The 13784-nt window shown below is 43.4% G+C and overlaps 1 protein-coding gene across 1 annotated transcript in view; it reads right to left on the bottom strand.

Annotated features, from left to right (window-relative positions):
- The window catches only part of USP14 (ubiquitin specific peptidase 14), a 35903-nt gene extending 23451 nt beyond the window's left edge, over positions 1 to 12452 (bottom strand). Inside the window, exons 1-5 of the mRNA XM_077810388.1 lie at positions 12275 to 12452; positions 9300 to 9445; positions 7965 to 7997; positions 5453 to 5557; positions 3189 to 3292 (exon numbers count right to left, since the gene is read on the bottom strand). Coding sequence (XP_077666514.1) covers positions 3189 to 3292; positions 5453 to 5557; positions 7965 to 7997; positions 9300 to 9445; positions 12275 to 12290 — 404 coding nt within the window. The 5' untranslated portion in view covers positions 12291 to 12452. The remainder of the gene's footprint in view (positions 1 to 3188; positions 3293 to 5452; positions 5558 to 7964; positions 7998 to 9299; positions 9446 to 12274) is intronic.
- Positions 12453 to 13784: the final 1332 nt, after the last annotated feature.

Genomic DNA, 13784 nt, shown 5'->3' with positions numbered 1-13784 from the left:
ACCTAAGTTCTTGTTCTTATTAGAACAAGGAGGTTAGCCTGGCCTCTGATTGATACATGGCTAGATTTACCTCGCTGCACCTTCTCTGTGAGTGACTGCAGCGTGACCTAGAGGAATGAGTCCCCTAGATGGGGGAGGAGGCAAATGAGTACAAAACAAATCTGGTCTATTTCTTGTTTTGATCCACTCCATCTATCTTTTACATCTTTGGCTGGCAGCAGACGGTGCAGAAGGACTGCATGCCATCCACATCTCATGGCTGCTCAGCAGAAGATGGTGCAGTAGGACTGCTAGCCATCCTCATCTCTTGCCTGCCCGGCAGAAGATGATGCAATAGGACTGCTAGCAATCTGTATCGCCTGCCTGCTCACCATAAGACAGTTCAATAGGACTGACTGCAGGACTAAAGAGAATGACCTGGTCAAGTCACTCCAAATTTAGTCCCTGCGCCCATGTCTGCCCAGGCGCTCCCAGCCGACGTGGCCAGGAGCACCTCGGACACGACGAGAACGGCTACCAGTCGTACTGCACTGTCTGCTGCCAGAAGGCAATGGGTTGCTGCTACTGTGTAGCAATGCCGTACCGCATCTGCCAGCACCCAGGAGACATACAGTGACGGTTACCTGAGCGGGCTCCATGCTTGCCATGGTATGGCGTCTGCACAGGCAACTCAGGGAAAAAGGCGCGAAACGATTGTCTGCCCTTGCTTTCACGGAGGAAGGGAGGGAAGGGGGGCCTGACGATATGTACCCAGAACCACCCGCGACAATGTTTTAGCTCCATCAGGCATTGGGATCTCAACCTAGAATTCCAATGGGCAGCGGAGACTGCGGGAACTGTGGGATAGCTACCCACAGTGCAACGCTCCGGAAGTCGACTCTAGCCTCGGTACTGTGGAAGCACTCCGCCGAGTTAATGCACTTAGAGCATTTTCTGTGGGGACACACACACTCGAATATATAAAACTGATTTCTAAAAAACCGACTTCTATAAATTCGACCTTATTCCGTAGTGTAGACATACCCTGACAGGGAATCAAAGGGAAGATGCAAGAGCGGTCAAGTGCCACTCCCCAGCAGCTCAGGCGCATCTTTTCAGGCACCTGGGGCAGCCAACACTGAGCTAAATTACTGTGCAAGGGGGTGGGAGGGTTTGGGGACTCCCCAGGTGGTGCATGTTCAGACCCACCCCCTGTCCACCCAACCCCCATGCATGCAGACCCCTCCCCCGATACTCAGATTCCCCCCCCCCCCCAATCTTCCTCTACCCAAGTCTCAACCCCACCCCGCACTTGGATCTCCCCAGCCCCACCTGGTGGCTCCTACCCTGCTATGGGCTCAGCCTGCAGTTCCATCTGGGCTGGGGGAGGAGCACACCTTCCCTGCACAGGGTAGCTGCGGCTGAGGCTGGGTCAGACCCACCCCCAGAAAACTCCCCCAGCTGCTGGAAGTTCTGCATCCCTCCTCAGCTGCATGGGGAGGGGTCACTGTACAGGTAGCTGCTTCCCTGTTCATCCGGAAGCCCCCATTCCCAGACCTCCCCACCGAGCCTCACCCCCCCCCCCGCATCTGTACCCCCCAGCGAGCTCCTCCCCCTACATCCAGACTCAACAGTGTACCCAAACCACCTCCCCGCCAAGCCCCACCCCCTGCATCCAGGCCACCCCCTGATGAGCCCCCGCATTTGAACCCATACCCCAAACCCCACTCCCTGTTCTCCTGGACCCCCACTGCACTGAGCCCCAACCAGCTGCATCCGGACCAACACCCCACCAATCCCTGCACCCCCAGCACCCAAACCCCCGCCACACCCAGACCTCCCCACCCCCACTGAGCCCCAACCGCCTTCACCTGGATCCACTGCAGCCCAATTGAAGCTGTAACCCCATCTCCCATCACATCCAGACCCCCCACTGAGCTTCCTGCACCCAAACCGCCCCCACCCAGAACCCCACACCTCAATCCTTTCAATAATAAGCTCCTCCATACTTAGATCCTGCTGGGCTAAGCCTGCCTGCCCGGCTAAGCCTGCCTGCCCACAGTTGGTACAGAGGAGCAGGGCCCTGGGGTGTTTCTGAGGTAGGCCCAGCCCTCGCGCTGTTTCAGGCTTAGGTGCAGCCTCACCGCTGAATCCATACCCCGGGATTGGGGGTGAGGGGGGCGACCTGCAGGGTGATCTCCCATCTCCGTGCAGCCATTGGCCTGTGCTCCCCACTGCCATGCTGGAGCCGCCACATTTTTTTTTATTGACAAATAAAATTTGTTGGATGTTTTTTGGCACAGAATTCACTCAGGAGTACTGGGGAAACCAAGTCAAGTACAGAGGTGTCAAGAGTTCTGATCATTCTACATGAGTGAAGTAATCCTGCCTAAATAACCACTATTCCCACAATTCTTGAATGTTAAAGACCTCTCACATTGTGTGCCTGTTGGCTCTCTCACTGGAATTCGCCAAAGGTAAGTCTGGAAGAACAGATTTATCTATCTTGCTGACCCTCAAGACGGTAGAAAAATCCTTCATGCATTACTCACAATTAAATCTGTGTAGAAACTGGTTGTTTCCAGACCTCAATCCAGAAGAGTCAGGAAAATTAGGAAGTACCAAGTGTACTAAGAAAATGCTTGTGGATTTCTAAAACTAAATCTTCCGCTGTGTTGCCAACAAAATGTAACATACTGAACATCACAAGCTACATAATCTGTAATTGGACAGTTTGCAAACAAACTAGTGGACAGAGTTATGGAAAAGTGTTTTTGCAAAGGAATAGGACTGTTTCTTAAGTTAACTGCATAACACAGGTTTTTAGTTTTTTGTTGTGTGGTTTTTTTTTTTTTTTTTTAAAAAGAGAGATCATAATACTTTAGACGAAAAAAGAATATACGTTAATCCCAAAAGAGTAGATGATCAAAGTTCACAAAACTGTTTAGGCAGGTTGCTGAAGACTTATTTGCAGAAGACTGCATCAGAATTTGGATGTGAACTTTTTTAGTGAGACAGACCAATTCTCTATTAAAAATATTTTAGCTCCTATAAATATGCAGCTGCTTTGACTTCTTAGTAAGGACAAAGATGTAACCAACACAATGATTCTATTAGTCTGTAGCTCTATTAAAACGACAGTTTTACACAGACACTTCATAATCCAAAGAAAACAATTTTCATCTTAGTACTTTTGTACTGAACCCTACCTCTTAAGGGCCTCTTTCAGTTCTGGCACAGAGCGGATACACTGAACTGTAGCATTCATGTAACAAGTGTTGCCAAGATTTGTCAAACCACATGGTAACTCCATCTGCCAAGGAAATATACATGGTGCTTGAAGATTTAAGAGACATTTGAAATTATTTTGGTATACACACTGTAACTCAGACAGTAGCTTGTTAAGACAGATCTGAAATTAAAAGAAACCTAATCAACCATCATGTTACATCAAATTTTATCTAACAGATCTATTAATTCAGATTTATTTTTACAAAAAGTGTAATTATTTTTAGTTCTATTACCTTGTTAGTTTGAAGTATTTTACCTTTTAGTGCACTTTATTGCTTTTAAAAACATTAAAGGGTGCTTCATTTTTGTGTACCTTTTGGTATAGTGAACAGAATGGAATTTAGAGGGCAAATCTCCTAAAAGTAAGACATTTACAGAGGTTCCAATTATAATCAAATTCAAACTTTAAAATATCTTATCTTGCTGATTGCCTTGATAATCTTGCATACGTGTTTTTAAGGATAGTTGTAATATAATCAAATCAATGTTAAAACAACATCTATGTTCTCAGCAGAACTCTGAGAAGTAATGAAATCCATAGTTAAATTGTTAATATTGCTTTTGCTTTATCACTAGTTTACAGGGAGGAGTTAAAGAGTTTTTTGAATTTCTGAGGTCCTGAAGTTTACATTTTAAAAATATTGATCTAACTTCTTAAAAGAAGAAAATGGTCATACTCATGTAATAACTGGACCATAACAATTTCAGAAACCATTAGAAATAATTACAAAATATCATAACATATTTGTGCAACACTTATTTAATACAAAGTGAGCCAGATATCAGGAAAAATTCATTTGTACAAAATGAGTCAATTACACATTTGGATAAATTCTTGGGAAAAAGCATTAATCTAACTACACAATCTGTGTTAATGTGTCTGCTAAAAAAAACAGCAGCACAGAGTATAGGCATATTTGAAATTCAGAGACATAAAATTTGGTAAGAGAAAAAGTAACATGTAAAGTCCTTCAAATTTTATCCAAGATTGATGTCTCCTTGTTCACCTCTATTATTTATAGTTAGTCTAAGTGACTGGATAGCTCTAGTCTCATAGGTTTATATAATTTAAGTATCAATTATTTTCCTCTTAGACCATAAGCGGATCTTACTTAAGTATTAAAATACATATCAGTCCTAAATTACAAAGCCATCATCATATGGATATTTATAATTGTGCAGTAGCCAGTGTTCAAAAGTCACCATGACTGTTTTACGTTAATTAAAAAAATACCATAAGAGCTCCTAGTTCAGACCAAGGACAAACAAAACTATTCAAGTTATTAAAAAAAATACATCCCAAACTAGGGAAACTTTTGTTTTCAAACATTAAGTCAATTTCTCCCCTGCCCAGATCCTTCTCTCACAAAGAAGATTTCTTCTACTCCAACAGTTTAAAAAAGGGAGTTTCAAATTTTCAACTAGGAACCAATGTTCCCAAAAAGGAGACTAGGATATTTTCAGGGTGCACTACTGTAAATATAGAAAAGCCACCAAATAATTTGACACTACTAGCAGTCTTTGTTCAAGAGAAGCCCAGGATCAAAAACACAAGGAGGATACAAGTCTAGCTTCAGATGCCTCTCCAGGGACACATCTGGGAAGTTTGTACTATGGTAGAACCTGAAAGTTACGAACACCTTGGGAATGGAGGTTGTTCATAACTGAACCAAATGTTATAGTTGTTTTTTAAAAGTTTACAATTGAACATTGACTTAATATAGCTTTGAAACTTTACCGTACAGAAGAAAAATGCTGCTTTCCTTTATTTTTATTTTTTTTTTTAAAAAAAGGTTTACATTTAACAGAGTATTGTATTGGCTTATTTTTCCTCTGGTGCTGCTGCCTGATTGTGTACTTCTGGTTCCAAATGAGTGTGTGGTTGACTGGTCAGTTCGTAACTCTGGTGTTCATAACTGAGGTTCTACTGTATGCCTACCCCACAATAAGGTTGGTTCAAGCCAAATGATATTAGTTAAATGAGCTATAATTTAAAATACACTTTTTACCATTTCCTCCAAAGTCACATTACACTGTCAACACTTTCAGGTTTGTTAGATACTAGAAATGATAACTAAATATGCTATAGTTGAAGATCCACTTTTAAACAAACATTATAAATACACTGAAAAGTGCTGTTATCCAAAACATAACAGGAATCTGAAGTACAAAATATGCTTACAGCTGAGGCTAACTGCTCCTCTGTCATGTCTTCTACAAAGACAGGTCGAGCTACCGGTTCCTCAGGGAGTGCCTCTGCAGAGCCCATCATTAATAAGGTCATCCCCTGTAAACACAGCAAATATAATCAGACACATTAAGGAACATCCATAAAATACAAGAGCAAGAAAGGTAGAAATCTGCATACCTCTAAAATTTAGTAATTTCAGATATCTCCTATTGGAGATAAACAAACAGCTCTCTCTTACAATGTCTATTTCATACTGTATTATTGTTTCTAAAGACAAATCTAACCAATGGAAAAAAAAATGAAGTGAATCTACCGCTTTATTCTTTTATATTTATATTGAATTACTGAATCACCCTTCCTTCATGAAAACTAAGAAAAGGCTTTTAGTTCATTAATCTCTAAACAGTACTACCAACTTCATAATTAAGTAGAAAATGCACAATAGGAAAAATTTCTTAGTATTTTTAAGCAAGTTTCCATTTGGCCTGGACGCTATATCAGTCAGTAGCCAAGATCTTTCTACTAAACAGCTTTAATTAACATCAGGTTCCAATTATGACTAAAAAATTAATGAACCACAGAATATCTTTAAATGAAAACTCCCTCCGTTTTTGACCCTTTCAAGTCAAAAGTCTTTCATACTCCAGTAGTATACAAGGGAAACTACTTTATCCTCCTTTTCTCTGATCTTGGGCTTCAAGAAGTTAGGAGCCAGAACTACGTTCAGATTTGAAAGGATAAAATAAAGTTTACTAGAATCTCCACGTGTGTGTGCAAAAGTTGCTAATTATTCAAGTTCAGACTACTCTGAATAGAAAGAAATTCACCCTTCTTTGGCTAAGGATTTGGGGGACTTTGAGAAGGATCTTGTTGAATTTACTACCGTGAAAGCTGGCTTGTGGGTTTTGGACCTGTGTGTTCTCTTGGGATGGGTATACTAAGAGGAGGGGAACAAGGGAGATGCCACCTCTGAGGACAGGGGGGGCTATTTGAGGAAGTGAGAAATATTTGATCTAGGGTGGCCAATATGGCATAGGTATGAGGGAAAAATGGGTTGGGGATGCTCCACAGTATTGCCCAGAGAACAAGAGGTGGACAGTCCAGGGAGAAAGGTACTGGTGCTATGACCTTTCCTGGGCCAGTATGTGCAAAAGGAACTTGCCATCGTGACAACCTGGGTGGCTCCACACCATAGACATTTCCTTCCCCTTTGACCAACAGGTCAGTGTTTGAAAGTATGACGCTGGTGGTGAAAGGGGTATATCAAAAAATGAGTAATAAGTACCCAGAGACTCACCCCAAGCAGTATAAATTCCTTACAATATCCCAAAGTGTGGTTAGATTATTGGAGGAAGACTATCAGCACCTGGTGCACCGTGCGAGACCAGAATTTTACCTATCTAGCCCTCAGCACAATAGTATGCGAATGCCTTTGCCACAGCTCTTTGATCTACTGCACCACCCTGCTGATACTTCATAATAAGTGAAATACCCCCAGGCTAGGGGAATCAAGCAACTTTCCCCTGTCTGTTCATTAAAGATCCCTTCCCTACCAGACTACTGCTGAATCTCAGGCTACGGCCACACTGGCACTTTATAGCGCTGCAGCGTTCTCGCTCAGGTGTGTGAAAAAACACACCCCTGAGCGCAGCAAGTTACAGCACTGTAAAGCGCCAGTGTAAACAGTGCCCCAGTGCTCCCAGCGCTGGCGCGTGACCACACTCACACTTCAAAGCACTCCTGCGGCAGCACTTTGAAGTTTCAGATGTAGCCATGCCCTAAGAGAAAAGAACTACCAAGTTCCTGCAAGAAAGAAGAGAACCATCAGGGAGAGCTCAGGAGCAACCTCTGCCTTTCGCTGGTCAGGCAGAATATCAGATAAACAACATGGATATGTTGAGTAAAAAAGTGCTAGCAGGCTCCAGGGAAACCAACAGCAACAACAACAAAATCACAAGAATCTCTTGCATTACCCCAGGGATTGGAAAAACAGCAGATAAGCCTCATCATTGAGGCTGGTGAAAGTAGTACAGACCCTATACCGGAGAAACTATCCTAGGAGAGCAATTGAGTGAGTAGCAGCTATCAATGTAAAATGCAATAAAAAATTCTCAAAGTATCAGGAAGAGAGTGTCATTTCCCCACAGGTCCTAGCTCACGAAGTTCTCCACCATATTCCCAGAGAACAAATGTTAGAAGACCCAGTGTGGAGATTTTTAAAAATATGCTTGGGTAAGACAACTACATCCTAAAATTGTTATTTAGTCTAAAAACAGAAAATCTAGAAGCCACTGTGGTTACAAAACAAAGCCTATGACAATTTTGATTACTGTTATCTCTCATTATTCACAATGGCGTTCCTATTTTTTCCTGCAAGTCATAAGACTATCACCCCACTTATGATGGAAGTAATGAGAGACTCTTAAAAAGACCATCACTATAATAAAACGGACAAGTTTTAAGCCATTTACCTATATGCAAGTGAATTTTTGAGGATACTTACGTTCTTGATTTTGATGTTGCCCCACTCATCATCCTATGTTTGAAGGGAAGAAAAGGACTGTGTTACTGTCTTACAGTAGAAGACATTTTAGAAGACTCAAAAGGCTAACTGACGCTTTCACCAACATCAGTCATTTGTCTCTGAACAGCACATTATAGCAGTGTTAACACTTTACTTGGTTAGTCTCTAAGGTGCCACAAGTACTCTTTTTCTTTTTGCGAACACTTTACTAGAGACTATTCTTTTTCCAATCTTGTGTCAATCTATACTAAAAACAGCAAGGTACTCTTTTCTAGATGGCTCTTGATAGTTTTACAACTAGTCAGCTCAAGTATCTGTTTCAGAAGGAAGGGAAAAAAGGCAAATTGACCAAATTAAGTCACATTGGCATAAAAAGTGTATGGCAGAGATACATTGTCTGTTCTGGATTGTTTTCACTGGCCTGCAGTGCAGAAACAAGATAAAATTCTTAACCGAGCAGAAAGTACTGTTCAAGTTCTGTTAATTTCTTAACGAAAATATCAAGAGACTATCTTTGTACAAAGGGGTGGGGAAAGGTTTTGAAATACTGGTTTGTGTTTCAGAGTAGCAGCCGTGTTAGTCTGTATCTGCAAAAAGAAAAGGAGTACTTGTGGCACCTTAGAGACTAGCAAATTTATCTGAGCATAAGCTTCCGTGAGCTACAGCTCACTTCATCAGATGCATGTAGCGGAAAATACAGTGGGGAGATTTTACACACACAGAACATGAAACAATGGGTGTTACCATTCACACTGTAACAAGAGTGATCAGGTAAGGTGAGCTATTACTAGCGGGGGGAGGGGGAGGGAGGGGACGGACACACCTCCCCAAACTGTTCCTCACAGGTTCTTGTCAACTGCTGGAAATGGCCCACCTTGATTATCACTACAAAAGGTTCCCCTCCCGCCCCCAGCTCTCCTGCTGGTAATAGCTCAAATCACTCTTGTTACAGTGTGTATGGTAACACCCATTGTTTCATGTTCTCTGTGTATAAAATCTCCCCACTGTATTTTCCACTACACGCATCCGATGAAGTGAGCTGTAGCTCACAAAAGCTTATGCTCAAATAAATTTGTTACTCTCTAAGGTGCCACAAGTACTCCTTTTGGTTTGTGTTGACCACCAATTAATCAACCCATATTTTGCAAAACATTTTCCAGTAACAAGCAACAGACCTACAGCATCAACACATCATACTATGCGTTTTTTGAACTGTTCATGGTCACATTTATACATTTGTAAAATATATTCTTACTGTTGATTAAACACTAAACAGAATTAGACAAATAAAAGGAAGTTATTGGTGATTTCTACCTTTAGAGCTCCTCCTTTCACCACAACTTTCTGTCTGTCTGGCTGAACTCCAGTCAATGCGAAAAGCTGAGCCTTGAACACCATTGGAGGTTCATCAGTATTCAACTCTACACCATCAAATTTCTCTTTCCCCCATTTTACGTTCACTGCAAAAACAATGCATTACACATGTGGCTCATTCTCTCCCACATGAGCTTATTTAGTTTCTAGAATTAACTATGAGTATATAATATTTTACCGAAGACTGACCTTGGGCGCCCCACCATATGTTCAGTTTCAGGTTGGCTATCAACAAGTTTGAAAAAATTATTCAAGATTCATGTTTTCACAATAAAACCAAGCAAAACTATTTCTCTGTCCAATCTTAAGAAGTCATTAGAAATTTAATTCCCGCAATCTATGGACCATGCTGATTGCAACTATTATCAATCATGGGTCAGTTATTATAATTCTGTGTGGGATAACCCTATGTTCTTCCAAAACAAAACTAATACTTCTGGTGGCAAAGGTTATTTACATGAAAATGCATACTGCACGTCAAATATGTACCCAGACAAACTATTTTGCTCTATCTAGCCCCAGTTACACCACAACCATTGTTAAATGCCTTACTGCTGGTACAGTACAGTCACAAAATGATTTTAGCTCAGTGTAGTTGGACATAATAGGAATGTCCTGCAGCTACAGTCAATTACATATTGACTCCTTAGCAGCAGAGCTGGAATCCATGCATGGCATAGCAACTGTTGCTAGACTAATCTGTCACTGACCCATGGCAGAGAAAAAGCATGGTTTTCCAGCAGTGTTGCAAATCTTCAGCCAGTGCGTTACATCAAATGCTGTTATATATTTCTAAAAGTTATTTCAAAATGTTACTGCTTCATTGAAAACACTGAAACACAGCATTGCTTATAATGAGGCTACACTATCAGGCAAATTTATGATAGCAAAATTGTTTTGGCTATCAGTTACGGCAATGTTTGTCCCTGTCAAACCAGCAAGTTAGGGTTTTTCAATATAGGATAAAGCAACTGTGATTTAATAAAGGATCTTCCATCATTTATATATGGGGTGACCAGATGTCCCGATTTTATAGGGACAGTCCCGATTTTTGGTTCTTTTTCTTATATAGGCTCCTATTACCCTGCATCCCCTGTCCCAATTTTTCACACTTGCTGTCAGGTCATCCTATAGGTCCAGGATAGCAGACTATGGGAAAATGACCAGGGGGTGATTTTAAACAATTTTTTCCACACAGACAATCTGTAAAAAGAGCATGATTTGCCTGTCCTTCTGTATTTTTTCTATACATTTGTGATTTGTTTTTTGCCATGAAGCCATGACTTCTCCTACTTGTTTGTCATGACAAATAAGTAGCCTTAAGCAGAGCATTACAGTCAGAGTGTTCATTCTTGAAGAGGCAGTTTCCAATCATTTTTGCAATTTGTTCAAACAGAGAAGGTTTTGGAGTACAAAAAAAGACAGCTCTTATGTAAACCATGCTAATAATCAATTGCACGAGAATCCAATCTGAACATTAACTATACTGCAAGACAATAAACCTTATAATCTCGGACACAACTATCTTTAAAAACTTAGTATCCATAGAAATACACTGTACAAAGTTTTTCCATGAGTTTACATATCATAATAGAAATGTCCAGCATTTTCCAACATACAACTCATTAGCTAGTGCCTAATATCAGTGCTGCTGATAAGGAAATAAACTAATTCAAGCAAAGATTATACAAACTAAAACGGAAGTCAGGCTATCTATTGAAAAAGCATTGGGGGGCTGCGGGGAGAGCAGTAATGATGCGTTGGCCATGCAGAATAGAAACAATGGATTGTTTAAATGAGTTTGAGAAGCCATATTCACCAACTCCAAACAAGGCCCCAATTTGCAAAACCACAGTTCAGGTTGCAGGGAGATAGATAAATTCACAGTGCCATTTTAAGTTCATTGGCCAAGCACTGAAATGTTCTGACAGGCCTGGGAAGGCTGAACTGTGAAATGCACACACACCAGCAACAACTCCCTGAAGAGAGCCACCAGAGAGTGGAAGTTTCCAGCTGTTACAGCTTTTGCCAGTAACTTTTCTTAGTGGAAACAGGGATGGGTAGGAGGAGATGCAATTGTGCTAAATTGCAACTTCTCTAGCATTAGCTAGAATACAGTGCAGCTAAAAAAAAAAAAAGTACAGGCTGATGGGCCTACATTAGGAAGAGTGAGTGTACAATTATTTCTTGTTTTGGTGAACACCAGTGTGTTTAGACAAATAGGTAAAATCAGTATCAAAGGCTTTTAAATTCTCTGTATATACACACCCCGCCCCCCCACAGCAGACACAGGTACTGACACAGCAGACCATTCATTGCTCCAGTGCTTGCTTTTGTAGTGCACACCATGCCCCTCTCCCCAACCTCCAGGAGACGTTGATGAGCACAAAACTAATACCTATAACATCAGACTCCTCTCTGGTGTTTACAGAATGCAGCAGACATGATTTGTTTGCATTTTTGACACTGTCCCACACGATACTCTCATCAGGAAAACAGGGACATGTGATTAGACGAGTTTACTATAAAGTGGCGGCACATCTGGCTCAAAGCCTGATAGCTGCTGCTTGTCTACAATGGCTCACGCTGAGCCGAGGTCTAGCAAGTGGGTCCCACGGGGGTGGGGGCCGCCCCTGTCCGGGATCCGCCCTAGGAGCATTTCCTGGCGCTGCACGGCGCTATTAAATAACTGAAGCAACGACCCACCGGGGAGAGGCGGGAGCGCCCCACGCGGGGCCCGAGCTGCGTCCGTTCAGTCGCTCGGTAATTCCGGCGGCCCGGTCACCGCCCACGAGCCGTTAGGGAGCCTGGTCCGTGCTGCCCCGAAGGCGGGAGACCCCGAGCCCCCCAGGCGCGCCCGCTCGCGCACCCAGGAGAGGCCCAACACCGGCCAGCGCGGGAGGGGCCCGGCTCACCTGAGAAAAGCGGCATGGCGGCGGGCGGGCGGCGTGTCCCGAAGCGGGGAGGAGACGTCAGTCAGCGGGCAGCGGCTCCGGCGCGTCCCACCCTCAGGGTCTCATTCAAACCGGCCCCTCACGATGACGCCGCAAGCGGAACCCAGGCGCCGGAAACGGTGGGGAAAGCGGCGCGCGCAGCTCCGGAAGAGGCGCCGGGGCTTCCCGTCACGTGGTCGTGCTCCCCGCTGCGGCGCCTGGCGCCTGCCTGGGGCTTGGGAGCCGCCACGCCCCCCCCCACCCGGTGGCTGCGCGCACACTGTCGATCGGGCCGCGGTGGCCGCGTTCCGCCTTCACGAGCCCAGTCCCCGCGGCCGACTCAAAAATCACCCTATTCCCCCCCCGATTACTTCTCTGCGCTGCTACCTTGCAGGCAGGGGGCCACCTCCCGGCATGCCAAGAGCGGTCGGGCTCCTGGGCTCTTCTTTCCTGGGGTTCGATCGTTTGGGGGATTCTTAGCCTTTTCCTTAGAGCCGCAGCAGCTGGCAGCAAGCGATGGCACGGGAGTCCCAGCAGTCGCTCTTGCTAAGGCCAAGGACAGGTCCAGGGGGCAGAGTTACAGAGAAAAACTTGAAAATGAAAAGCAAGTGCATAGAAAAGGCTCAGAACCAGCAGTAGGGTGACCAGATGTCCCGATTTTGGGCCTTTTTCTTATATGGGCTCCTATTTACACACACACCCAAGCCCCTGTCCCGTTTTTTCACACTTGCTGTCTGGTCTCCTTAACTAGAAGGCAGAGAAAAAGAACCCCCCATTTTTTGTTTTAAGAAAGCCTTATTATAAAGGTAGAATATATCCTAAAGCTTTTTTTAAAAATATTTTCTTCCTCCCCCACTTTATTTTCAGTCATTTAACAAGCTCAGAAGTGTAAGAAGAGAAAAGTGTCAAAATAAAATTTCAATAACGCCCCTGCCCTACCCACCTCCTCTTTTTTTTTTTCCAGTTTCCAAGCAGATCTGCAACTTAGCCTTCAGTAACATCCATGCAATATTGTCGCTAAAGAATGTGCTTGCTGACCTCTATCCAACTCTCAGTTGTCTCCATTCCACTGATCTTGGCTTCCAGCCATACTCATGCTTCTGGGTCTCCAGCTGCCTTCGTTTTAGCTCCTCTCCTGAGCACTTCTGCAAAGGGAGAAGAGACAGTTAATCCCTTTCTTACTGGGGATATGGCATTGACCTGCAGCTGATCACAATCAGTGTTCTAAGAGTCACTTTTTTCTATCCACTGAAGTAACATGTATCTGAATATTTCCTGTGTGTTGATGAGGGAACCAAATGGTTCCTTGCCACGGAGGGATGCTGAAGACCATAGATTCGTTGACAGGGGGATTCTTGTAAAAGAACGTCTCTTCTGCCATTCACTTATCCTTCTGGATGGCAGAGACCACCAGGGCTAAGTAGTTTTTTGAGGCACGTGCTTCTACATCTTAGTTTGTTGCTGTTAGGTCCATAGGAATTTCTTTAGCACT

This window comes from Eretmochelys imbricata, chromosome 2, assembly GCF_965152235.1.
Source record: "Eretmochelys imbricata isolate rEreImb1 chromosome 2, rEreImb1.hap1, whole genome shotgun sequence".
Taxonomy (NCBI): Eukaryota; Metazoa; Chordata; order Testudines; family Cheloniidae; genus Eretmochelys; species Eretmochelys imbricata.
The sequence above is the reverse complement of the archived record's forward strand: the minus strand, read 5'-3'. Positions and strand labels throughout refer to the sequence as shown.